Source organism: Apteryx rowi, unplaced genomic scaffold (genome assembly GCF_003343035.1).
Source record: "Apteryx rowi isolate R43461 unplaced genomic scaffold, aptRow1 scaffold_199, whole genome shotgun sequence".
In the NCBI taxonomy this organism is placed as follows: domain Eukaryota; kingdom Metazoa; phylum Chordata; class Aves; order Apterygiformes; family Apterygidae; genus Apteryx; species Apteryx rowi.
Genome location: NW_020448296.1, coordinates 109,743 through 135,623, shown reverse-complemented (window position 1 = coordinate 135,623; position 25,881 = coordinate 109,743). Strand labels below are relative to the sequence as shown.

At 38.4% G+C, this 25,881-nt stretch overlaps 1 protein-coding gene across 10 annotated transcripts in view; it reads left to right on the top strand.

Annotated features, from left to right (window-relative positions):
* The first annotated feature begins 98 nt into the window (after nt 1–98).
* The window catches only part of CEP192 (centrosomal protein 192), a 75,522-nt gene continuing 49,739 nt past the window's right edge, over nt 99–25,881 (top strand). For 3 of the 10 annotated variants that reach the window (XM_026063068.1, XM_026063069.1, XM_026063070.1), the window contains exons 1-17: nt 496–591; nt 915–1,154; nt 2,001–2,126; nt 3,486–3,652; nt 5,115–5,161; nt 6,660–6,792; nt 11,440–11,594; nt 14,427–14,567; nt 14,833–15,178; nt 15,571–15,711; nt 18,170–18,234; nt 18,316–18,507; nt 19,104–19,227; nt 20,773–20,903; nt 22,101–23,142; nt 23,249–23,375; nt 24,843–25,011. In XM_026063068.1, coding sequence (XP_025918853.1) covers nt 988–1,154; nt 2,001–2,126; nt 3,486–3,652; nt 5,115–5,161; nt 6,660–6,792; nt 11,440–11,594; nt 14,427–14,567; nt 14,833–15,178; nt 15,571–15,711; nt 18,170–18,234; nt 18,316–18,507; nt 19,104–19,227; nt 20,773–20,903; nt 22,101–23,142; nt 23,249–23,375; nt 24,843–25,011 — 3,273 coding nt within the window. In that variant the 5' untranslated portion in view covers nt 496–591; nt 915–987. Of the gene's footprint in view, nt 224–485; nt 592–914; nt 1,155–2,000; nt 2,127–3,485; nt 3,653–5,114; nt 5,162–6,659; nt 6,793–11,439; nt 11,595–14,426; nt 14,568–14,832; nt 15,179–15,570; nt 15,712–18,169; nt 18,235–18,315; nt 18,508–19,103; nt 19,228–20,772; nt 20,904–22,100; nt 23,143–23,248; nt 23,376–24,842; nt 25,012–25,881 lie in introns of those variants that run through there. The other 7 variants (XM_026063074.1, XM_026063073.1, XR_003253033.1 and 4 more) reach the window with 7 other exon arrangements.

The following is a 25,881-nucleotide window of genomic DNA, read 5'->3' as shown; positions in this document are numbered from 1 at the left end:
GGCTGGGCCTGACGCTCGGGGCGGCGTGTGGGGCGGGCGGAGCGGCGGTGTGGGCCGCGCGCCGCGTGAGCTGGCGGGGCCCGCGCGCGCCCTGGGGGCGGAGGCAGGCGGTGCGGGACGGCGCGTGCGGAAGCAGCGGCGGTTTGAAGTTTTGGCGGTCGGGCTGCCGCTCGGCGAGGGCGGCCGGTCTCGGTTCCTGCCTCCCCCCTCACCTTCCGCTCAGGCGAGTAGTGACGGGACGCGGTGCACCCCTGGGGGGACCGGCCCGCTCCTTCCTCCGCGCCCTTGGGGCTTCGGAGGGAGGGTCAGGCCGGTCTCTTCCCTTCTGGGGAAGAAGCGGTCTCTCGCTTCGCGCTTCTCCCTGGCCCAGCCCCTGGGGTGGAGACTGTCGGCGGCCGCCAGGCAGCGGCCCCCCCCCGCGAAGCCGTGCGGCCGCCCGCGGGCGAAGCAGGCCTCGTGTCTTTCGCGGAGTCGGGACGCGGTGGTGAAGGGACAGGGCCGCGATCTTCTGCGCTGAGATCAGCGGCGCGGCTGTAGCCAGCCAAGCAGTGGCTCGGGATAAATCGCGTTATGCCATTTGTAACCCCCCAGGTGCTTTGCTGCTGTAGAAATGGAGGAAGGCTGTCTTGGTCCAAGCAGCTTTACAGGCTAAATATAGGCTGGCACCTCTTGCCGTGTCAGTGCTCTAATTTACAGTAGTGCTGCTCTTTTTAGAAAGTCCAAGAGGTTCATAAAACTCTGTGTGGTGCCCAAAAGGCTTGGGGAGGGGGAAGATTGGGAGTAGTTTTTAAACATGTTTGTAGATGAAGTGGGGCAATTGCCAAAGGATATTGGCTGTTGTGTATAGATACTTTAGTTTTGAGAGCACTACTGTGACTTATGTAACTGTATAGTTGTTTTGTTCTTATTTTCAGATGCTTCTGGACTAGGGCTGATGCTGTTGCCAAGCAGAGTGTTATTTTGAGCAGCTTAATATTGTACAGGATAATGGAAGACTTCAGAACTATTGCTGATGAGACATTTCCAAGCTTCTTTGGCAATTCACTGAGTAGCAGTACAAGTGTAATGTTTGAAAACGTCACAATTTCCTCAAACCCTGGCTTACCTGTTGCAGCTTCAACTGTTGCCAAGAGTAAAACAGGCTGTGATAACAGGTGAGACTGTCAGTTAAAACAACTTAACTTTTTTTATTTTGTTAAATTATAAGAAAATACAATAGACTTTTAAAACATCTAACCTTTGGGGGGGGATTTTTTTGACATCTTACTTGGTGGATGATAAAGCTATTCAGTAATCAATAGCATGGAATGATTGTATTAGCAGTGAAAAATCTTGGTTAAATTCATGCTTGTCATAAAATACTTTAAATTTAATCAATTATCCTTTAAAAGGATATTTCACTTTTTAGATTGGATAGATAATGATTTATTTTAACTCAGTTCTTCAGAGTTCAGTTTACTCAAGATTGAGATCATTTAGGGAATAATTTTTTTTTACACGTTGTTTTTATGTTCAATTAACTAGATCTGACACATTTTAGTGTACTGTAAGAACTACTACTATATGGATACTGGTTAAAATTCAACGTATTTTATAATAACTTGCTCAATAGAGAGTAGAGCAAAGAGTAACAATCAGAAACCTGTAGTCACTTTTACTCCATTCCCATATGATTTAGCAGGAAGTAAAATGAGACTTTTATGCTGTGTCTTTCCAGAATTGTATATTCCAAATGGGACAGAATCTTGCCAAATCAAAGCAATAACCACTAAAAATGAAATAAAGTATTTCCTTAAAGAATTTCAGAGGGTTGAAGAAGATCCTTTGGGTACTATGTATACCTGTAAATACAGATGTGTTAGAAAAGGCTGAAAATATTCAAATAATGGAATATATAGGAGAGCTGTGACCATCAAGATTATTTTTGTTCAGTCTTTGAAAAACAGGAGAGGTGTATGTTAAAACAATTGGGTGATGTGTGTTTCCTCCTGCCCTTACAGGCTTTCTGATGTCCAGGCATCTTATTTAGAAGAAGGTAGACGTTCACTTCCATCAGGATCTTCTCTCAGTATTCAGTCTGATCCAGAACCAGTGGGGAGATTTGCCCTCAGCTTTCAGGATGACATGTAAGTGATGTTATCTCACCCTTCTGAAAAGAAAATTGAGACAGCAACTAAAATTAATTCTGTCCTAAAATGCACATAGTGGTATATAGGATGTAGACGTATATGTACTATCAGCTAATGGTATATTTCAGAATTTAGAAAATAACCTTGGCAGCTGTAAGAGCCAAGTTTTGGATTTTGGGTGTTACATAATAATAATTCTGGCTTATATAAATCTAGTTTATATTTACTTAGTTTTCATTAATTTTAGATTAAGCTGATGTTTCTGATTCATGTCATATATACAAATAATGGTTTCCACTTACTTAAACTTGTTTCAGTTAAGTATCATGCTGTTTGCATACAGAAAGGAACATACATTTCTACTAACTTTAGCTTCCTTGTAATCTCAGTGTTTGCCATTTCTTAGGAAATACCTAGGGTGTGTTGTTGTGTAGGGACCAAGTCAATGAAATAACTTACAGCATTACTAGTGGTAGAAATGTTGGAAGCTGTCATATAGGTCAACTCTGTTCCTATTGTTGTGATAGAAGCAGCAGTATGCACCTTTCTCACTGATAAAAATGCAAGCAAGATGTCCCAAATAAAATGAAGAATATAAGATTTAAGAGAGTGAGTCAAATTCTTGCTTGTACTCAAGTAAAAAAAAAAAAAAAAAAAAAAAAAAAAAAAAAAGAAAAATGGAATAATGGCATTTTAGATTTTTACCTCTATAAAGAAAACTATTTGAACATTTAAAGTGCTGAAGTAGAAGTATGGTTCAGTTTACTCAATGTGGAAATTTTAACATATTATATGGTTAGTCTGGCTGCGTGGAAGTTCTACAAAACCAGAAATGAGACTTCCTTTCCTGCAGAATTACAATAATTGATATTTAACAAAACTATATGGAATTTTAATAAGTCATGTTCTTTATGATTTAGGCCCTGTTTTAATGTTATGAAAGGTATGGTGGAGTTTTGGGCTTACGATAATCTTGTCTAGTGTTTGTGTGACTTGGATCATGGAACTGATCCAGCATAAGAGGTTTATGTTTATCCCCCTTTTTGCAAACAAGTAAGGGAAAGGAACAAACGGAGAAAAGTAGAGAGGCAATGATATGGTTAGCAAAGCTACCTTGAGCCAGTGTTTCTGTGGAACACTTTAGGTTGTGAAACTGCAGCCCTTTCCATCTTGTTAATTATTCCTTTATAATAAAGTGGCAGCTGACAGGTCTGTAGAATCTATGTTGATCGGGAACGGCAGAACTTCTAGAGACAAAGGCATTAAAATTGGAGAATGTATCAAATTTTTCTGTTGAGAGATGTTATATACTAATGTTGATTGTGTATGTTATTGAGCAATTTTTCATTGAAATAGTTCTCTTTCTAGGGAAGTTGTTACACAAATTAAAGAACCTCAGCCAACTTCTGTTAGTCTGAAAGAGTCCCACTCAGTATGTGGAGAGGAAGACCAGAATGTCATGGAGCATTCAAATCACAGTCAAGATACCTTGCTTGAGGTATTACCACTTGAACGATTGGAAGGTATTAAATTTTGAAAAAATCATATGCTTATTCTCAGTGTAATTAGCTTCTTATACTTTAGATGTCCTCTCTTGACCCTTTCAATGTTTTGTGGCATAGTGTAAATGAGTTTTGAAAAAGAATCTCTTACTTTGTAGGAACTGAAATAGCTTGTAGTTATGTTCTTAGATTTGTCCCCAAAGCACAAAGCTGGACAGGAAGCTGGTGAAAATCACGTTTGCTGTAAGATATCATAACTAGAGTGTTAGCAGGAATCTGAATTAATTTCAGGGACTTCGCTTGTGAAATAGTATATGTAAGTTGTTTTCAACCCCTTCTCTTTCAGTAGGTACAAGTCTACGAGATTGTATTTTAACTAATGTCTCTTTTCCTGTCCTGTTCTGATGGATGATATATGGTCTTTATTTACAGCTGTAGAAGCTAGAAATTCATACTTTTCTAGTGTGATGATGTATAAAAAAGTAGTTTAGAATACTTGCTATTAAAACTAAGTTTTCTTGAAACATGCGTAGAGTCGTGGAAGCAAAATAGTATACTGTAACTTGTTTTAAAAGCATGGCTATTGATATTAAACTTGTTTGTTATTTACTTATGCCAATCCTGTGATTAGATTCCACCGCTTCTTTAAAATTCAGTAAATATATTTAGTAAATATATGCTTCTAGTCACTACCTCACTCAACTGTATCAAATACTTGCATAAATTTTCATGAGGTAACTATTAATAATAATTTAATAAAGAACACTTTACATTAAAAAGGAATATATTTTGTAACATACATGGGCCCTCACAAAACATGTTTCTTCTATCAGTGAACTGTTGACTTCAGTTGTTCATTTTTGTAGTCTTGAGGAAGTGGCAGTAACCATGACAATAAAAATCTCGACATTTTAGAAAACTGGGGCTGTCTGGTGTTTGTACTTGATAATGTCCAATGGTATTTAGTTACCCAGTTTTAACCTGTAGTTTATTCAAGGTTTAGGGCTGCAGTCTGGAGTCTGCTTTTTATTCCTATCTATGACTTAAGAATTAGGAGTCTTTTTTGCTAAAATTGGTATGTGCGTGTCTAAAACATTCTCTGTCTAATGGGACTTGCAATTTGATTATGGATGGATATAATAAAAAGAAAAGTAGGAGCTACTTGGAATTGTCCCAGTAGATGAAATGCAACAGTGAAGCACAGTGCGTGTTCCTGTTCCTACTTCTGCTGCTGTGGCAGCCTGGGATTCTTTGCTTTCTTTTCACTGCCTTGTAGAAGTTAAGGCAGTGATTGTCAAATGTGTGTGTGTGTGTGTGTTTGTTTTTTTTTTTTTTTTAATAGTGCTAGTCCTGCAGAAGCCCTGCCTTTTTAATAACTTCCAAATACTACTGAAGTTTCAATCCGCTCTCCTTTTACAGGATAACTAGCATTTAATAGTATAACATAGCAAAATACTGATTACACCTCATTCTTTTGTTCCAGATTTGTCAACTGGAATATGTTTTCTTCCAGGCAGTAAGAATAACAAGGTAAAAACTCTTCTAAATACGGGAAAGGYTTTCCTAATAATGATCTTATACTATAATTAACTCTGAGAGGAGGAGGGAGGAAACTGAACTCTTTATTGTTTTATGTCATGTATTCATTAAGCTTGTAACAGTGCTGAGTGTGTCATGCCTCCCTGTCCCTCCTTTTCCCAGATCACTTAATGTAGTTATCACCGTGGGAGCATGACTCCACCTGACCTTTCTCTGTTGTGAGAATTGTTGTTTACTCCTACCTTCTGTTTACTGTCTTTTCATTCTTTATCTATGTAAGGACCTTACTTCCTATTTCAGTAGTGGTTTAGCTTGATGAAGAGCTTTTGCTGAGGAACCTTATTGAATATTTTTGGAAACTGAAGTAGACAATATATACCTGATTTGACTTGCCCCTGTACTTGTTAATTGAGGAATAGTAGATTAGGGAGGGAGGACTTCTTCAGTGTCCTCAACATAGAAACCACACCATATCGAGGAATCCAGCCTTCCTGCTGCCTCTCGGTTTGTGGTGTGTGTGTGTGTGTGTGTGTCTCTATCTCAGAACTAGCAAATGACTCCATCACCTATTGACGGGTAGGGCTATGCTTCAGCTGCTTGCATCTACCATTTTAGAGAAGGTGGCAATGACTGGCATGGGGACAAAGGGCATACAGGCACCAGAGATGTTGTGCCCATTATAGGATGTAGCCGGATGCTGTCCAGGTGTGTGGTCCATGATGTGTCAGCTGATACTTACTAAATATACTTAGCTTTATTTCATTTTCCTTTGTCTAAAGAACACGGTGGGGATAGTAAGTAGCAGTTGAATGCTGACAGGCAACCATTTGAACACCCTAATATAAGTTCCTAGAAAAATATTTACTGTCTGCTCCTTTCTGAAATTTTGTTTTTGATAGCTGTTGAATATGATGTATTTATTACAAAAGAATCCAAGACTAGAACCAAAACAGACACTGTATCATGCTGTTTTAAAAAAAGCTCATATATAAAAAAGATTGAATAATTTCAACTTAGTCTACTTAACTGTAATGCTACTTCAGAAGCAGTTTAATGTTATTTAAAGAAATTAGAACAAAGGGTTAATTTGGGTGTACAGTTTCTGCAGAAGTTTAGAAATGTATTGAGGGTTGTCCTAGTTTGTACCTTAAGGTGGGATTGCAGCTTAATAAATGGAGGGGTTGATTTATTCAAGAATAAATTCTTAATGTGATGGTTCAGTATTTTAGTTTTGAAATCTTTGCAAGTTTCATGTCATTCAGTTGCTTTTTCTTCTAGCTCTCTTATAATCCCTATGTTTCTTGCATATATCCATTTTGGAAGCTAAACTGAATACCGGCAAAGTCCGCTGGAACTAGAATGTTACTGGGATAAGACAAAAAAGGGGAGTTTCAGAATGTTATCAACCTCATTAATTGTTTATAAATAAGTGGATTTATACAATAACTAGTAACTCCTAGAAGCATTTATATATGAATGTTTTCCCCAGGTTGGTGCATTTGAACCTTCTGAAAAGCTGATAGAAGGTGAAGTCCTAAGTGAGCATCTCAGCACTAGCCTTTCAAGTTTTTTAGAGAATGAGAAACTCTCATCTCTTGCAAGCTTAGAAGGAGACTCCACTGGTAAGTATATTTATAAGTTCATAGCTATCTGTGGCTATTTGAGTCTAGAATTCTGACAGAGTGTTACTGCCTACTTGAAAAGAAAGGTATTATTTTAATGAAGTTTTCTTTTTTTTAATGGGATTACACTTAATCAAAAACTTATATTAAGAGAGCAGACTTTGGCCTGTTCAGAGACCTGCTTGGAAGAGTCCCATGGGGTCCTAGATAGGGTCCTAGAAAGAAGAGAGTCCAGGATTGCTGGTTGATATTCAAGGACCACCTCCTCCAAGCTCAAGAATAGCCCATCACAATGAGAAAGAAGTTAAGCAAAGGAAGCAGGAGACCTGCAAGGATGAACAAGTTGTTCCTGGCAAAACTCAAATGTAAGAAGGAAGTATACAGAAGGTAGAAGCAGGGACAGATAACCTGGGAGGAATGTAGGGATGATGTTTGAGTATGCAGGTACAGGGCTAGGAAGGCCAAGGCCTATCTGGAGTTTAATCTGGTGAGGGATGTCAAGGACAACAAGAAGGGCTTCTATAAGTGCTTCAGTAACAAAGGAGGACTAGGAGAAATGCAAGCCTGCTGCTGAATGTGACAAGGTCTCTGGTGACAAGGGATATTGCAAAGGCAGAGATACTGAATGCCTTCATCACCTCAGTCTTTACTGGTAAGACCAGCCCTCAGGAATCCCAGACCCTGGAGAGCAGAGAGAAAGTCTGGAGAAAGGAAGACTTTCCCTTGGTCGAGGAGGATCAGGTTAACGATCACTTAAGTAAACTTGACATACCCAAGTCCATGGGCCCTGATGGGGTACACCCATGAGTGTTCAGGGAATTGGCTGATGTCATTGCAAGGTCACTCTAAATCATCTTTGAAAGGTCATGGAGATCAGGAGAGGTGCCTGAGGACTGGAAGAAAGCTGATGTCACTCCAGTATTCAAATAGGGCAAGTTGGACCCAGGGAACTACAGGCCAATCAGCCCTACCTCCATCCCTGGTAAGGTGATGGAGCAGCTCATCCTGGATACCATTTCCAAGCACATGAAGGACAAGAAGGTGATCAGGAGYAGTCAGCATGGCTTCACAAAGAGGAAATCATGCTTAACCAATCTGATAGCCTTCTCTGATGGAATGACTGGCTGGGTAGATGAGGGGAGAGCAGTGGATGTTGTCTCCCTAGACTCCAGCAAGGCTTTTGACACTGTCTCCCATAACATCCTCATAGACAAGCTCAGGAAGTGTGGGCTAGATGAGTGGACAGGGTGGTGGATTGAGAACTGGCTGAATGGCAGAGCTCAGAGAGTTGTGATCAGCGGTGCAGAGTCTAGTTGGAGGCCTGTAGCTAGCGGTGTCCCCCAGGKGTCAGTACTGGGTCCAGTCTTGTTCAACTTCTTCATCAATGACCTGGATGAAGGGACAGAGTGCACCCTCAGCAAGTTTGCTGACAATCCAAAACTGGGAGGAGTGGCCGATACACCAGAGGGCTGTGCTGCCATTCAGAGAGACCTGGACAGGCTGGAGAGSTGGGCAGAGAGGAACCTCCTGAAGTTCAACAAAGGCAAGTGCAGAGTCCTACACCTAGGGAGGAATAACCCCACGCACCAGTACAGGCTGGGGGTTGACCTGCTGGAAAGCAGCTCTGCAGAATCCTGGTGGACACCAAGTTAAGCATGAGGCAGCAATGTGCCCTTGTGGCCAAGAAGGCCAATGGTGTCCTGGGGTGCATTAGGCAGAGTCTTGCCAGCAGGTCGAGGGAGGTGATTCTCCCCCTCTCCTCAGCCCAGGTGAGGCCACATCTGGAGTGGTGCATCCAGTTCTGGGCTTCTCAGTACAAGAGACATGGAGCTACTGGAGTGAGTCCAGAAGGGCCACAGAGATGATTAAAGGTCTGGAGCATCTCATGTATGAGGAAAGGCTGAGAGAGCTGGGACTATTCAGYCTGGAGAAGAGAAGACTTAGGGGGGATCTTATCAATATGTATAAGTGTCTGAAGGAAGGGTGTAAAGAGGATGGGGCCAGACTCTTCTCAGGGGTGCCCAGTGAGAGGATGAGAGGCAACAGGCACAAACTGAAACACAGGCAGTTCTGTCTGAGCATGAGGAGAAACTTCTTGACTGTGAGAGTGACAGAGCACTGGCACAGGTTGCCCAGAGAGGTTGTGGAGTCTCCTTCTCTGGAGATATTCAAAACCCGCCTGGATGCAATCCTGTGCAACGTGCTCTAGGTGACCCTGCTTGAGCAGGGAGGTTGGACTAGATGATCTCCAGAGGTCCCTTCCAACTTCAACCATTCTGCGATTCTGTGATTAGGAATATTAAAGAAAGTTAGTATAGTTCATCAGGGAAACTGGCTGTTTTAAAATAGTAATAGGAGTAAGGTGTTATGGAATTTGTTAGAGATGATCAGAAAGGGAAGTTTAATCTGAAAATTCTCAGTTGTTATTGTGAATCAAAAATATAGGGAGAAAAATAGGCATTCATTTAATGAAGTTGTAACCTTAGATACAGTTTCAGTTGGAATTAATTGAGCCAAACAGAACTTTTATGATGAAGAACATGTCCACGCAGCACAGCTGGCAACTCTTCTACTGGAGTTTTAGTCCAAACTCCTTAGGTGGCACGTATGCAGGGTGAGACCTAGGTTTGCAAGCAGGGATACAAGTGAAGCTTGAGTTTTGTATAGTGAAACAAAGGTTTTGAACTTCCTTGCTCCGACAGTGGTTGCTGCTGAAAGATAGACATGTTCTCATTTATTAATGCAGTAGGCTTTGCACATAACATGCTGCATGACAGGATATGTCCTCAAATGCCCAGAGAATGAAGGCAGAGTGATACATCAGTTTACTGTAGTCTGAATTCAAGGAACTCTGCAATCAGGTAGAGTAACTGGACTTCTCCATGTCTGTTGCATCTACTGTTGTAATAACTTGCTTTTGGAGTCTTTTGATTCTTTCTTGTTGCATAACTTTTAATTTCAATTGTGCATTAAGTGTATAAAAATGAAGCTACTAGACTGCTGAGTAAAAAATACAGATCATCTCCTCTCTCTCTCTTCCCCCTCCCCACCACCCCCAAAGATGGGATTAACTTAATCCCTGCACTTGGGAGTTGGTAGTCTTTAACTGGAAATACTTTTCTATTCAGGGTTCCAGTGATGATGGAGCTGATATTTTTATTTTTCCTGGCCAGCGGGCAACTCATGTTTTATCTTGTAATTCTGCATTCAGTGTTAATTTGATAGCCAGAGAGTAATGAATATTTTTAAAATTAGGCAGGAAATCTCTGGTATCTGAAGTGAAGGGCATTAATCTACTTTACAGTTATTTGGGAAATAGCAGATTATTATTTCAGTTTCGCCAAGAAGAAATTAAGGCAGAGCTAAATGAAATTAAATCACTCAAAACCATGTTGCTGCTAATTTGAGTTTAAATTTGAGTTGTGGGTTTTGGTCTACCATTCAGGTAACTAATTAATTCTTCTATAATTTTTAAAGCCCTGTGTGGATGTTTGTGTTAAGGATAGGCATTAGTCCCGTTACAGACTGAAGAGATTTAGCCTGCTGCAATCCCTCTACCTCCTCCAGTATGATACGTGGAAACAGAGCTATGATTCATATTTTTCATCTGCTGACTGTCAAATATAACAGGTCTAGATCACCTTGCTATAATATCAAAGTTGCTGGCCATGCATAGTTTCCAGTTGGCTTAAATCTCATTTCACTGAAAGACTGGAACTTGATGTTTCTGTAAATCAGGCTCTAGTCTTACAGGACACCAAACAAAACCAGAAATGCAAAAATAATGGTTACTTATGTATATTTTCTGTACATTCTTGGCATTGTGTAAACTTCCTTGGCAGAAGGAAATACTGAGAAAATTCCTGAGGATGATATTTTATTGGCAGAAGAATTGACATATGCAGTCCAAAGTCAGAATCATTGGAGAACTCTGTCACCAGCAACCTGAAAACAAATATTTCTTAAATTATGCGGAAAACAAAATCTGATTGTGAGCTTATAAATACAGGGTCTGTTTGAGTATACTGTCTTTTATAAAGAAAAACACAAGCAGTCCTGTTTTCTAGAATTGAAAGAGTAAAAAATAAAAAATGTTAGATTTCCTCTTGAAATGTATTTTACAATGGTTATGAGAGTGCTTTTAATCATGTCCTAAAAAGCTGACTGATGTTTAGTTCTAAAACAACCCAAAACCTGAACTCCTTCCCTCCAATCAAAAAAAAAAAAAAAGTATTGGTAAACTTTTCACTTAGTAAATAGCCATAGTGCTGGTCTTAATAATAGCATATAACATTTTTTGTCATTGAAACAAAACTATGCTATGTTACTATATATTACTCTTTGATGAGTATGTTTATGATTTGCTGGCTGGAATGTGGTGGAACATGGATTATGAGAAGAAGAGTCACTTGACCTGAGAGTTAAGATACTGGCATCTTTTTATTTTGCTGCATACCACTAATCACAGTAAAAGCCAATTACATGTTTCTGTGCCCAGTTATTTTGAGGGAAAATAAGATAATGTTGCTCTGACTATGTGAGTGTGTTACGAAAAATCAATACGTTAAAGATTGTGGAGTTGCTGTGACAGAGGCATTATGAAATATCTGTGGAGGGTGAATGGAATTTTTTCTTCTGTTTCGATAGATGATGATATTGATGATGAAGAGTTCTTTGATAATCAGCTAGAAGCCTATTTTGAGCAGCTGGTACCACCAGAAATGACAAGAGGAGACACCAACATGCAAGAATTCTCAGAATGCTGTACAGCACTGAAACTTTCTGAAAACAGCTTACTTCGAGTAGGTTTCAAATGAAGTTCAAAGCTCAGCATGCCTAATGACTCTTCAATATGGTGATATATTGAATGTTCCCCGCCAGGGCAAACACTTCCTTTTCTGACCAACTCAAATACTCTGTTGGAGAATAGCCTATACAGCAAAGGATTTTTTTATTTAGTAGCAAATAAAGCTTGAAAATAGAATCAAAGCAGTTCAATTAGGATTTTGACTTCCTTTCCCCTCTGTCAGGTTTTCCCTGGGGGGAGGGAAAAAAAAGAAACAAACCATTCCTTTTTTTCTTTCCCCTCTTTCTTGTAGTGCAGATCCAACAGCTGCTACATCTGTTTGTCACAGAAGTTCCTGCTGTTTATGGAACAAGGAGTGAGGGAGTTGGTTAAGTAGCTGCCTGTCCCAAGAGGCATTAGTCTGGAGGTTTCCAGCAAAGCTGAGGAGTGTTGTGTTATAGTGCCAACTTTATTCAAGTCTGTGTTTGAGTTTGCCATCCCTTTCTACCCTCGCTCCCCGCACTCACCTTTTTCCTGTAGGTAGCCTTCTTTCTACTGGTAAGCAGTTCTGGTAAAGGATTTTGTGCAGGTCAGTTCTGTTGCTTTTCCTGCAATGGAAAAAATCCCCAAACCATAAAGATTTGTCTTGTCTTTGCGATGATGGGGGCTTGTCCTTAGAGGGAAACCTGTAATAACTAATGTAGCGTCAGTAGTAATTCCTGAAGATGGACTTTCAACTGGATTACTTAAGACTGCATTTCCTAATCCATATTACAAAAAACATCTTTTTAGATAAAGATATTCCATCTCTAAGCTGTGGGATAGTTGCTATAAAGAAAAGGAATAATGTCCTGAGCAGCACATTAATTGAGGATACATTAATGTGTGATATTGAATTGTGTTAGCTTGACCTTTCAGAGTAACACTAATGGAGGGTATACATCAGCACTTGCTGTAGTTAGAGCTAGACTCTCTAATTGACAAGTTTAATGGGTATTGAAGTTCACTGCATCCTTTCTGGATTGCTTTTTAGAGTTTTGGACCATGTACTTTAGTCTGATCTTATTGCACCTTTGAGGCATTCTTTGGAACATTTTAAGTATGATCTTTCTTCTAACATTGCTTCTTCTCCCAGCTTCCCAGCGGTTATTTTTAGTACTAAAGATGGTGAGATGTTGTAGATAAGCATTTGGAATCCTCTCAAGTCCCCTAAAGAAAAAAGGTATATATTGTCTGTAGCTAAGCAGATGCCTGTACTGATACCATGGTCTTGTGAAGACAGGATTTACTTTTGGTTAGCAGCCTCTGAATGCAGAGAATTCCTAATGAGGCATAAGGAGATGTCTGATATCTGTGAAGTGCTTGGTTTGCCTCCTTTTCTTTTCCCCCCCCCACTAAACAAGCTGAAGGGAAACTAATACCATCTTTTGATCTTGCTTGTAACTTGCTCATAATTTCCAGGATTTTGGCATATTGTCTCTATAGTAACTGCTTAATTGAATCATATTTTCTGTGAGAAAACTACTCTCGGTAGTTTTGACTTGTTGCTATTCTTATTTAGAATTGCAGTTTCAGCTACAACAATGTTCAAAGGAAAGAATGGAGCTTTCTTTCAAGGCAATGATTAAACTTGTTGAAAACAATCTGTACTTGCTTCTGACAAAGGATTCTGTTTTATTTTTCATTTCTGTAAAATATTAAGACAACACTAGCACTAATGTTTATTTTTTTTACCATACAGCTGGTTTCATAATAGCTTTTGGATCACTGTTTTATTATCTTGAGTAGCAGTCTCCAAGGTTTTGTTAAGTGTATGGCATCATGGAGACTTGTTTTTCCAGGGGAATAAATGAGTCTCTTTAGATAGCAGTTCTGCATGTGAAGAGTAAGCCTAGAGCAGCATCTGTCTGCCTTTTAGTCAGTCACTGAGCAGCAGTTTGCTCTATCATGTACAGATTGCCTGGGGTTAAAGGCCTTTCCATTTTCTTGGTTTCTGCATTCTTAGATGAGATCCTGGCAGTTGCATACTTGGCCAAAATGGGAAAATGTAATGGTTTTAAACCTCTAGACCAATCGTAGCTTCTGAAAATAGTATCATAAAATTGACTATTGCTTAAAAATAACTGTAGCAAGTAGCAAAGATTGTGATTCTGTTGAGGTGTTGCTCGACAAATTTGGAGATTTTGGAGTTTCCAAGCAGTGGGAAGTGGTATATTAATGCTTGCAGCAGTAGTCTGCACAGGCTGCCAGTTGCTGGATGAGTTTTCTGTGCATTAGCTACTTGCGTTGGAGCAGTCATTCGGTCTGTAGGCCTGTACGTGAAGAAAGCAATAAGTGACTGTTGGAGACCACGTGGCTATTGAGAAGAGTGAGAATAGCGGAGTGTAGTAAAGGATTGCTCAAGTCCTCTCTGCTTGTACGATGAGGTGTTCTTGCTTCACTGCTGTCTAGATAGACAGTGGGGTTGGTACAACAGATTCCAAACTGGAGTTGTAGTCGTTTTCTGGCAGTGTGTTCCAGGAGGTTGAAGGGGAACAGGAGTAGTATGGAATGGGAATCGATGCCCTTGTTAAAGGGAATGAAAGGATGTAATAGGAGGAAAGAGAAGAGATCCTCCATCTTGTTGCTTATGCCGTTAGTGGGGGCAAATGCATGGATTGGCATAGCCAGAAATTATTGCCCTCATCGGTGGTGCTAGCAGCCATGGTTGCCACTGGCAGTGGCAAATGAGCAAATTAAGTTTGATAAATTCTTTACTGGAGAATGTTTTAACACTGTAAAAGCARTGGAAGCTGAAGAATTTCTTAAATGTATCTGTTGTAGTGGAATTTAAATCTTAATTTTTTAGGAGAACTTTCAGGTTCCTGGTGCTTATCAGGCTGTGACAGGAGGAGACCCTGGTACTACTAGTGATGAAGATTCACAAAAACAAGGGATAACTGGATGTCCTGTACAAAGAGAAACACTGCTAAGAGCAGTACAGCAACTGGTATGGAATTGTCATTTAAGTTTCTATTTATCATATCCGGAGTAAGACTATATTAAAAGACGGCAGTTCATTTGAAAATTTGTTACTTGTTGAACTAACAGCCTAAACTTTCATTACAAAAAAAGCCTAATAATACCACTTTGTTTTTAGATAAAGTTTTCAAACATAGTTAACTTAGACTATTTTGTACCTGTAATTATTAACATAAACAGATAACAAATGCAAAACTTCTGACACTTTTTGGTCATTATTATTGTTTTCTAAGAATTCCATGACTGGTGGAGATGTGCTAGATTCTTGCAGCGCTTTTGAGTTGAAGTTAGATTCACTGTATCTTCAATGCATGGACAGCGATAAAGCTGATGTTCTGGGTGCCCTCCCAAAGCAAGAAATAAAATCATCCGAGTGTCAGGTTTCTTCTTCCGATGCAGAAATATTACCCTCAGCAGGAGGATTTTTGGAGTATTACACCACTCCTAAGATTCCTCTTAGTGCAAGTGCAGCTGCAACAGATGCAAATTCAACTGAATGTGATGTTGGTCTTGCTGATACTTACCTGTCTCCAACTGCAGACAGCTGTGAGGATATGTGCTTAACTACTAAAGACAAAGGTAGGTTGCTTTAGAAATAGCCCATCTATAAAACTGAGACCAGACTCTGTTGCATGAAAAAAGAAATAAAATTGTAAGCTATGCCTTTTTTGCTCCTAATTGTGCAACTTAGCAACAAATCCTACATTTCTTTGTAAATAAGAAAAAAGTAGTTTGAATAAATTTTTAGTTTTTTTAAACAAAGACAACTAATGTTTAGTATATTGCACTAAACTGTTGCTTGTTTCAAAATTAAAGTTATTTTTAGCTTGCAACTGCAGCAACTTGAGCTATGTTTTTTTAAAACTTGTGGATGACCTTTGGCAAGTGAATTCTTTCATACCCAAATTTAAGAGATTTTGCTATGTTCCTTTTATCTTAATCAACAGTGCAGCATTTGATATGTCTTTCAGGTGATATACCACATAGCATTGTTTATCAAAATGAAGAAGGCAAGTGGGTGACTGACCTTGYGTATTACACCTCATTTGATGAAGAGCAAGATTTAAATCTGTCTGAAGATGATAAAATAAATGAGGAGTTCATAACTGGATGTATGTAACCCTTTTCCTTCTTAGCTAGCTGTTATCTGTAGTAGTGTTAGGTAAACTTTTTTCCTCTTTGCTCATTTTTCACAAATCAGTGTTTGGTGTTGCAAAACTTCCAGTCTTTAGATACTGCAAATTATTTGAAAGCTGATATTGATAGCAGCTTATAATATTATCATTACCAGAGTTGATGATAGCGGTTTCTTTCTGTTTCCCACTCTTCTAGTGAAGAGGTTTTTTTTTGTTTGGGAGGTGTACTAACATGACACTGGTACCTATTGTATAAGTATGTTCATGTTCTTTATTTGAATTTTAATTATTGTTATCCTTTCATTCAAGAAGAATAAATGATAGTCATTCTGTATTGCATGATGGTTCTAATACAGGAAACCATTGTAAACGATAAATTACTGTGGCGCTGACTAGAATGTGGAAGTGGCTGCTGAATTCACTAGCTGGTCATTATGCAGATCTCCTAAATGTCCTGGTGTTTAGTTGTCTTAACCTAACAGTACTGCAATATGTTGGAATTTATTGGGGCCTTACTGGACTCCAGCTTCTGTCAAACTTCAGGCTCTTTGAACATCTGTCTACTTACAAATTTGTTCATTTTCCTTATACTATCTCAGACTGATCTTCATGGTAGCCTGAATGTTTGTCATCTGTTGTGCAGACTTGGATAGTATGCCTGCAGTATTGTAGACAAATTTGTTTCCTAGCACAAAAATGCAATATGATCATCTGTTTTAATGGACAGATTCAAACAATGTATGCAACAGTATTTCTCGTAATACTCTTCCAATGTCCAAAGTTGGCATCTGGATGAGCTAATGTATTCTGAAATTGTCTGTTGTTGGATATAACCACTCAAGGTTAGTGTTCCTTTCGGAGAGGATGATGTGTATGTTGGTGTCTAAGAGTTGTTTATTTTTAATGCGAGATCTAACAGGGTTGAGCTGTTGAAATGATGTTAGTCAACCCTGTGGTGCTTTCTGCCAGAACAAACAAATGAGGTCCTGTGTGCTGGAAACTCCTGTCTGTTATGCCAGCAAAGCAGCACTCCTCCATTATTTTCTAAATCCTAGCATATTTTAGACTCTCTTTGCATCTCAGACACAGGTTGTCAAATGATTCGGATACTTAATTGCTGTAACTCTTTTCCAAGGCTGTTTAACTTTTTCCCCACATGATGTTTTTAAAGGAATTCTGCTTTTCAGTTGATTAGCTTACCTCTTCACGTGCTAGACTAAGACCTGTGCTTGCAGATTGTGTGGATAGCATTTTTCTGGCTCCTAGTTTGCCTGTCTGCAGTGATCATTATGATGCTTGACAGTTGAGAGATTTATAGAGTCAGAAAGGAGATGTTACATCTGATGCTTCTGAGTCTCATTAATGAACATGTCTGTCTCTGTGAGCAAACTATGCACACTGTGTATCCTTGTATAGAATAGTGCAGAATTGCTCACTTGACAGAGTTCGGGGCTTTAGAAAGTCCCCAGAATTGCCATATGGCTTATACAGAGGACTAAAGATGAACCAATATTGATTTGGGGTTCAATTGGATATAACATTGTGTCACTGATGGTGCTAAGTTGCCTCTATGAAACATAGCTGGATTTCTCAACAAAAAAGTATTCCAATTTGTTATCTTCCTTAGAAGAACATATTACAACTTTCTATAAGTAATTTTATGGAAAACGAGCGTATTCACTTCACAACTTAGCATCCATTCTGAATGTATTCTTCCATTTATCTTGTGTCTTCCATGAGAAGGGATGCTGTGCATACAAGATCACATACTTTAAATGTTGTAACATGCTTAATGATATATTAAGATGGAAGTAAAGTGGTACAGCAATACCTGTTGGTGAGTAGTTTTTCAAATCATTTCACGGAAGAAACTTTAGGTATTCATTGTTCTGTAAATGCTAATTGTGAAAATAATTTAAGCATTTGAATTTAAAAGAAGCATTAACTAACTGGGCCTATGAATTTGCACAGGTATTTCATAAACTGGTATAAGCCAGTATTGTTTTGTTTGCTTCAATTTACAGGTATTACCTTGACCAAACTTTCAAAACCCGGTGTAGTCAAAGTTTTGTTTGGAGGTGGCCATGTGATGCAGAAATCTAGCTAATATGGAAAGCATAACCAATAAGCATACTTTGGTTTGGGGTTAACATCAAAAAAGAGAAGTTTCTTTATTCATCTCCAGGTTGTCTATCTAAATACTTTTTATTTTGGCTCCTGAAGTTGCAGGGTATACTTTTTTTTTTAAAAGTGAAGTCTCCTATAAACTTTTTGTACTGTAATTTGGTGGAATAACTCCTGTTGTGTGCCAAAGTCTTGGATATAGAACTAAGTTTTGTGTTATTTTTCCTTCAAAGTTTAATAATGCAAAATAGTAATGATGGCACTTAATTGCTTATGCTTTATTTTAATAAATGTCCTCTATGATTTTAAGCTGAAGCAGCGGCTATGATTGCACAAGACCAGGAAGAATTTGAGAAAGCACACAGGCTTGTACAGGTAAGTAATTATCTCAATGTAAACAGAGTAATTCTCTAATGTATTTGCAAGTAACAACTTCTGAAATCTCTTTCTCTGCAGGCAGAAAAAGTAGACTTTTTAAATGCATCTGAATTAGCAGATTCTTCGTGGAAATCTGCCAATAGCTGCATTCTGCTGAGAACATCTGATCTTAATAAAGATGCCAGTTATTTACGCTTGTCTTTGGGGGAGTTCTTTGGTCAGAGATCTGAAGCTCTTGGTTGTCTTGGTGGAGGCAGTGATGTGAAACGGGTATGTATCGTAATATTAAGAAACAAGGAAATTACAAGAAGAAAAACACTAGCACTACTTCTGTTTGTATATTCTCTATTTCTTCTGAGATTTGCTTTTCTAACTTTACTTGCTAGGAAAATTCTGTATGTAAATGACAGATCTGGACTGATTTTTGTTTCCAGGTTGGAATTTTTGATGTGAAGTGACTGGCATGTATTACCAGTGAATGCTGATCTTCATATTTTGTTCTGGAATGTGTGAGCAAGGGGAGGAAGAAGTCAAATACGAATGTGTACTTTAGTTGTGTCCTGGAGAATGAGTAGAGTCAGCATGTTCTGTCTTGGTGCATTCAAAGGCCGAGTGGCAGAGCATGCCTCCAGATAGAGTTGATGAGAGCATGTGTACTTTATTTTGTCTGACTAACTGGTGTGTATATATATATATTTTATGTGAAGTGCATGTATTTGGATTAGGCATTTGCCAGGCTGGGAAGCATACATTATTTCCCAGCCATATGAGAGCAAAACCTCAATTAGGGAGGTGCTGTGGCCGAAATTATTTTGCAGGGCCACTATTTACTAATCTGTATTCTGGGGTAACTTTTTTTTTTATAGCCATCTTTTGGTTACCATATTACATCTCCGAAGAAAAGGCAACCTGTTGCTTTGTTAAGCCAGTCTGATGCATCAGGAGGTTATGCTGGCCAAGAGACTTCACAATTTTCTGAAGTGTTTCCAGGTAATAACAGAACAGAAGAGACAGCCTGGGTCAGTGGTTACATGCAAGTAATTATTCACTAATGTTGTAACTAGTGAAGACTGTATTAAGAGTAATCTGACACAAAAATTTTAGCTTTCTTTCATGGAATCATCTCCTGGTGTTAATCTCCCCCTTCTCCCTGCCCCCCCCCCCAATACAAAACAAATGAACCAAGAAAAAAATCCCCAAACGAAAACACACTTGTAAAAGAGAGTGTTCTAATACTGAAAACGAGCCTAAATTGTTTTAGTCATTTCAGCATTTCCAGATACTGGTAAACAACAGAATGTACTGTAATACTTACAGTCTGTTCAGAGTTTTCCTGTTGGAAAAGCCATGTAAATGTATTGCAAAAAAGTTACTCATATCTAGAAAAATAGATTATTTGTCCATGTAATTATAGAGGATGTAGGGAAAGTTGGATTCCCCCCCCGCAAGGAATCTCTCTCTCTCTGCTTTTGGCATAATTGTGGCAACATCAGTCTTTGTGAACCTGCTTGCAGAGTCAGTGCAGTGACTTAAATGCTTTTTGGCATCTGTGAAAAATACCCATCTGGCTTTTATGGACCATATTTCCTTAACATTTTTACACCTGTGACTTCTCCTTATGCTGACACCTTGCAAATATTTTTAATGGGTCTCAAATAGTAACTAAAAATATTTAGTGTTAGTGTGCTTTAATTCGCTATACAATAGTCTGGATTTCTGTCAGAAAAATTCTRGGAATTTGCTGAATTTATGATCTCTGTTCACTTAAGTGATAGCTACAGTTGTTACTTTGAATAGTAGGCAGGTACACTAAAACGTTCTGCAGTTCTCTTGATATGCGAGTTGCTATAAATGCTAGAGAAAGTAAGCATTTAGGTCACTTTTTGATAAAAATATTAATAGTTGCTGCCATCTGATTTTTCAGTAGTACTGCTAATAATAGATCTTTATCAGCAATATCAGTATGCAGTACCTCTTTAGGAGCAATAGATGGAAAAGAAGTTGAGAAGTCAGCAACCTGGAAAGGGTGTTACTTGAAACTAGGTTTATCCAAACCCAAAATATCTACTAAAAGCAGAAAAGATTTTTTTAAACAAAAAAAGCCAGGCCCTCTTAAACATAATCCTTCAGAGTCACCAGTTCATTCACATCTGCCTGTGTCAAAACCTGTCCCCAGTATGAGAAGAGAAAATTGGTTTTCTTCAAATTGAGCTGTTCTAGTTTTCTACTGGAGTCAGATCTGTATTCATGTTATCATTCAAACACAATGTAATGCGAAGGTTTATTTAGCTTATGCTAAAGTAGTAAAGCTACCTGAAAGTAAAATTTGAGGAGTGTGAACATGAAGAACTATACAGGAAGCAGTTGATACTATTAGACTTAAAGCCGCAAGATTTGGTGGTGTGACTCTAGAACAGTGTGTGGGGTTTTTTTTCCCCTACAGAAAACTTGAGGAACATGCATGTCGTAAGAGTGCAGGCATTTAGATAATTTACTTATTGGAAATTAATCCCCAATCTTTTTCTTTTGTCTTAGATGACTTGGGAGCACATATAAAAGAACATGCAAATTCTGCCAACTGTGAAAATGGATGGCGTAGAATGGAGGCTGCAGCTGGAATACATAAAAGCTTTACTACAGAAACTGCTACCAAAAGTAAAGCAAAGGTATTTCTGTGTATTTTCTACTAATTGTAAATATGAACTTGAAAAAAATTGAAATGACTGTTAGTATTCCTAGGTGTTTTTTGGGATAATGCTAAATTTGGACTGCCTTTTGTTGTATTAATCATTTGAATCATAGTAGGTGCACTATTTATTAGCAGATAGTTTCATTAGAATGCCATGACCCTGTGGAGAATCAGATGTTACCATCACCACCTCATTTTACTTCCTCCCCCCACTTCAGGAGCTGCTTGTCCTGACAGCCCCTTATTATTATTATTATTATTATTATTATTATTTTCATTGATATTTAGACTAATGGTATTCTGTGATCTGGAGCCTGCATTTCAGAACTACAACTATGTCTTTCTCCTTGGATTTTCTTTTCTTTAAAGATTTTTTGACTGAAGCAACTTGTATTTAGCAATCGAATGAGGTCATTTATTTGATAGAAGACCAAAATAAGTATGTGGCTTAAGTTTGAAAACAGTGTATTTTCAATTTGTGAATCCTAGGCTCGTACCTCCTCTGCCTTGATATGTAGTTTTTTGCTGAGCTTTATGAGGTTCCTCTCTGTCTAGCTGTCCAGCCTGTCAAGGTCCCTCTGAACGGCAGCACAGCCCTCTGGTGTATCCGCCACTCCTCCCAGTTTTGTATCATCAGCAAACTTGCTGAGGGTGCACTTTACCCCGTTGTCTAGGTCATTTAAGAACTTGAGTTCATTGGTAGAAAAAACTGTAGAAATAGCTCTGTCTTCCACCTATAGAGAAGCAAGTGATTTAAAAAAGTTAGCTGAGATGATACTGTGTATTTGGTTAGGGTAGTTTCTTCTCTGCTGTGTGTACGTTCCTGATGGGAGTTTAATCCCAGTTCTTCCAACTGAATTACAAGAGACATGAAGAGGATTTTTAACTGTAGTAGGCTCCTAAGTTTTATATGAGCTGGGGTATCCTAACAGGCAATCTTTATTTAGTTTTGGAAATACTTTTTTTGTGGAATAGATTTACAAAGTCAGTGTAATGAGAGAAATTATGCCTTTGCAGTGTTCGTTCTTGACAGTAGATTAAAAGTGTGGTAACAATGTGGTAAACTGCATTACTGTGGAAAGAATGTGCTGAAACGCAAAATAATAATAAAAAACCTCCAAAACCCCAAACAGACTTCTTCATTTGATGCTTAACTCATTTTGGTTTGTTGTAGGATGGAATTCATAAAGGCAAGCTTGAAGACAGTTCTTCTGATCATTTGGACTCTGTCCTGAGTATTAGTACAATTGCCTCTGCTATTGCCAATGCTTCTGCCAGTACTGATCCTTCCCAGCTAGCTGCTATGATGATGGCACTCTCAAATAAAAATAAAAAGAAGTGTTTCCTTCTTGGAATTGTTAAAGACATGGAACTATCCACTAATGGCGTTTCATCCAGTAATGTGGAAAATAGTGCATTTGATATGGAAAAATATCTCAAAAAAACAGATGAGATGGGACATGAAAGTGAATATGAGAGTATTGTGAAACATGAAGCATCTGTCCAGAACTTTCTTTATGATAGCTTTTTAGTGGATGAAAATAAAAATCAAGATACTCTTGCAGAAGATTTGTTAAATAATCATAACAAGCAGCAAGAAATAGAGAAGCAGTTTGTGGATTATTTTCATGAAGAAGGTGGCATTCAGGATTTCTCTTGTCCATCCAGTGTTCCCAAGGATGAAGGCAGAACTGCAAATAGTGCTAATTGTTCAGAAAAATTATCTGATTTAATAAATGGTAAACATTCACAGTCAGTGAGAGTTAATCTTGTATCAGATATGCTTGATACCCCAAACCCATCTGCTGGAAATGGAGCAAGAGCATGTGGAACTCCATTAGCAACAAAAATGGAAGTGGCACACAGAGGTCAGTTTGGCTATCAAACCAACGTTAGTTCTTCTAGATGTTATTCTAGGGAAGATGCAGAAACAGTAGATCAGGTAACAGATGCTGTTCCTGAACCATGTAATGGTTTGGTGAAAAAAACTACAGGAAACACTACGTCACTCAGCAACTTAAACCTTGCCAAGCAATCTAGCACATATATGTCAGTAAGTCCTACAAAAGCAAAACCTGTGCAGAAATTGAACAATCTTGAAAGGAAGCAAGGTGGAAAAACACCAAAGAGAAACAAAGATGCTGGTGCTGCTTGCAGTGGGAATGTGAAACATGTAACTTTTGAGAAGTTCTCCATGACTTACCAGAATAGTAGTGGTAAGTAAACCTATATAAAAGTAACCAGTTGTAGAAAAGGCTCTTCTTGAAAACAAACATGTTCACTGTGCTTAAATAAATATTGTTGTTAAATTCTATTTACCAGAGCATAAATCCACTCTTCCTGAATGTGACTTGCAGTCTTCAGAGGATGAGCAGTGCAGCTTCAGACCTTCAACTTCACCACTAATTCACTCATCTCCTAGTGATACTTCTGGAACAACGTTTTCAGGGTAAATTTCTTGGTGTAGCTTATAAGAATTATTAATGCACTGTGGTGATTTTTTGAGTGATTAAGTTTCAGTTGAAATGTTGTTCTTGACCTCAGTTTATAGAAGATGCTTATTGAGCCATGACTTCATTCTTTGACTAAGCTTTCTGTTTATTTTTATTATGTGTATAGGGAGCAGATCTTAAGCAATTGTTGGCTTTTTATCTTCCTCACTGGCATGATGAGACTGAGATGCTGGATGGGAATATGGTTGTTTCTGCCTGGGGTTGTCCAGTTTATAACGTAAAGGAAGAATGCAAAATATCCAGCTTGTTAGTTATTCAGATATCTCAGACACCTAAGATTTTGTGATGCTAGAGCTGTAAAATGCCCTATTTATTTTAACTGTTTTTCTACTGTGATTCATCCAATACAAATAAAAGCTATTTGATTGGTGGCTATGGTGCACTTGTTATACAATACAAAGCCTGACATGTCAGTACTGATGATGTTTTGTTGCTTCATTTTGCCACAGTGAAGTAGATCAGGAAACTGATTAATTTTAAAACCTACACTTCATGGTTTGAAACTGCAACTTGTATCTAGGGTTTGAGGATTTCCTAGCAGCTAAAAGGGCAACATTTTGAAATGAACTTTGTGAGCCTTTATTATTCTTGTTATTGTTGTTATTGCTATATAAATATAATTTATAAGATTGCCACCATGGCAGTTTTCTTTTTAACTTGAACTAGGTGATCATGTAGTCTTTAACATGTTTGACTAGTTTGGCCAGTAGCTGATGTCTATATATCCTCTTGTAAAAGAAGAGATACTGATTTGTTTGGCTTGATCTTTAAGTTCACTATTTGATGTTTAACTACAGTTGGTGTGTTGGAGGTGATATTAGAATTATGGAGTGTTTGGTATTTCTCAGAAATTAAAATTTACAGACATATTTTTGCAAGTGTGGAATACAGACACTAAGATTTCACTAAGATTTAAAATTATCAGTGATTTAATTAAATTATTTTCATGTTATTCTTCTCTTGTTTGACGAAAAAAATCCCATGTTTTCAGGTGTGTGAAATGAAGAGAATCTGATCAGTGAATAAGAAATACCAATGTGTGCTGCCTGAAATACTGAATGATTTCATTTTGGTATTCTGCTATCTAATTAGATGGTGTATTGATTTGCTCTTTTATTAATAAGTTGTTGTATTGTTTCTGTGACCCTAGTATCTGAGTTCAGTTTTGGAACTCTCGTGCTTTGCCTTATGAATTTATATTCAATGAAAATGAGTTGTATGTACATCAAGGCCAGAATTTGTAAAAGTTAATTGATAGTTAAGAAACTCATTTCTGCTGATTGTACTAAACAAAGCAGCTCAATAAGCTGATTTAAAATAGTATAGCTAACGTAACATTCATGGTTTTTTGGTCAGTGATGTAATGTATTCCAATATTGACATACTTGGAAACTGTTTTTCAGGTCTGAGACTGACCTTATTTCTACATCACGTTGCCAGAAGTCCTGCAATGAGACAGTGCTTCCTCAGTCAGTTTACTCAAGTCCTAGCATGAGCAGATTAACATATGTCTCTGCATCTGACAGTACCCTTAAGAATACAGCCATAATACATAATCCAGAGATGTGTTGGGTAAGAAAATTTTTAACAGTAACTGTATACTAACTGTATGCTGTGTACCTGTGCACGCACACCCCTTTGTGCCTGCGTGCACAAGCCTGTATATGTATATAAAAAACTGTATACTTTTGGTCTCTAGTGAAAGCTTAGTGAGGCCTTCACTTCCTCTTAGGAATACCAACAGCAACTTTCCCTCATGCTCAGTCAATCAGGAAAAAGGAAGAGCATGTTCTGCGCTAAAGCCATTTTCTTCTAAGTCTAGCTGCTCTGGTAACACAGCGGAATATCTGTTCTTTTCTATCCTGGTATTTCCAGTGGGGATCTTAGTCCCATAAGAAGGAACCCAAGGGCAAATCTGAATGGGTGTGTATTTGTAGTCCATGCTGGTGCAGCATCAGCTCTTGATTCTTCTCCGTGTTTGAAGTGCATATGGTTCTAGAGTCTTGTCACCTCATACAACTGAGTGTTTCTTGATGCTTGTACATGGCTGGCTGCATACTAGTTTGCCCCTTTGTCTTGAAGAGACATTACTGTTTGAATTGTCTTTCTTCCCCAGGACAATTCAACAAGGAGATCCTCAAGCAGCTTTTTTGCAAAGTTCTGTCTTTGTACTAATGAGAATATTTATAAATTACTGTTACTCTGTTCCTTTGGGTTAATAATTTTTTGCTAAGAGAAATATGTTTATCTTGTCTATGCTTAAGAGCCACTTTCATGCCCCTGGCCTCAGGCCTCTTACAGACAAAAGGAATGTTTGTGTTGGTGTTATTTTCAGGTCTGAATACCTATTATAATGCAATCTGTTTAGGTAGTGGAGCTCCCCTCTCCCTTGAATGCTAGGGTCAGGTTGATAAGGTGTTTTTGGTTTTTTGTGTGTTTTTG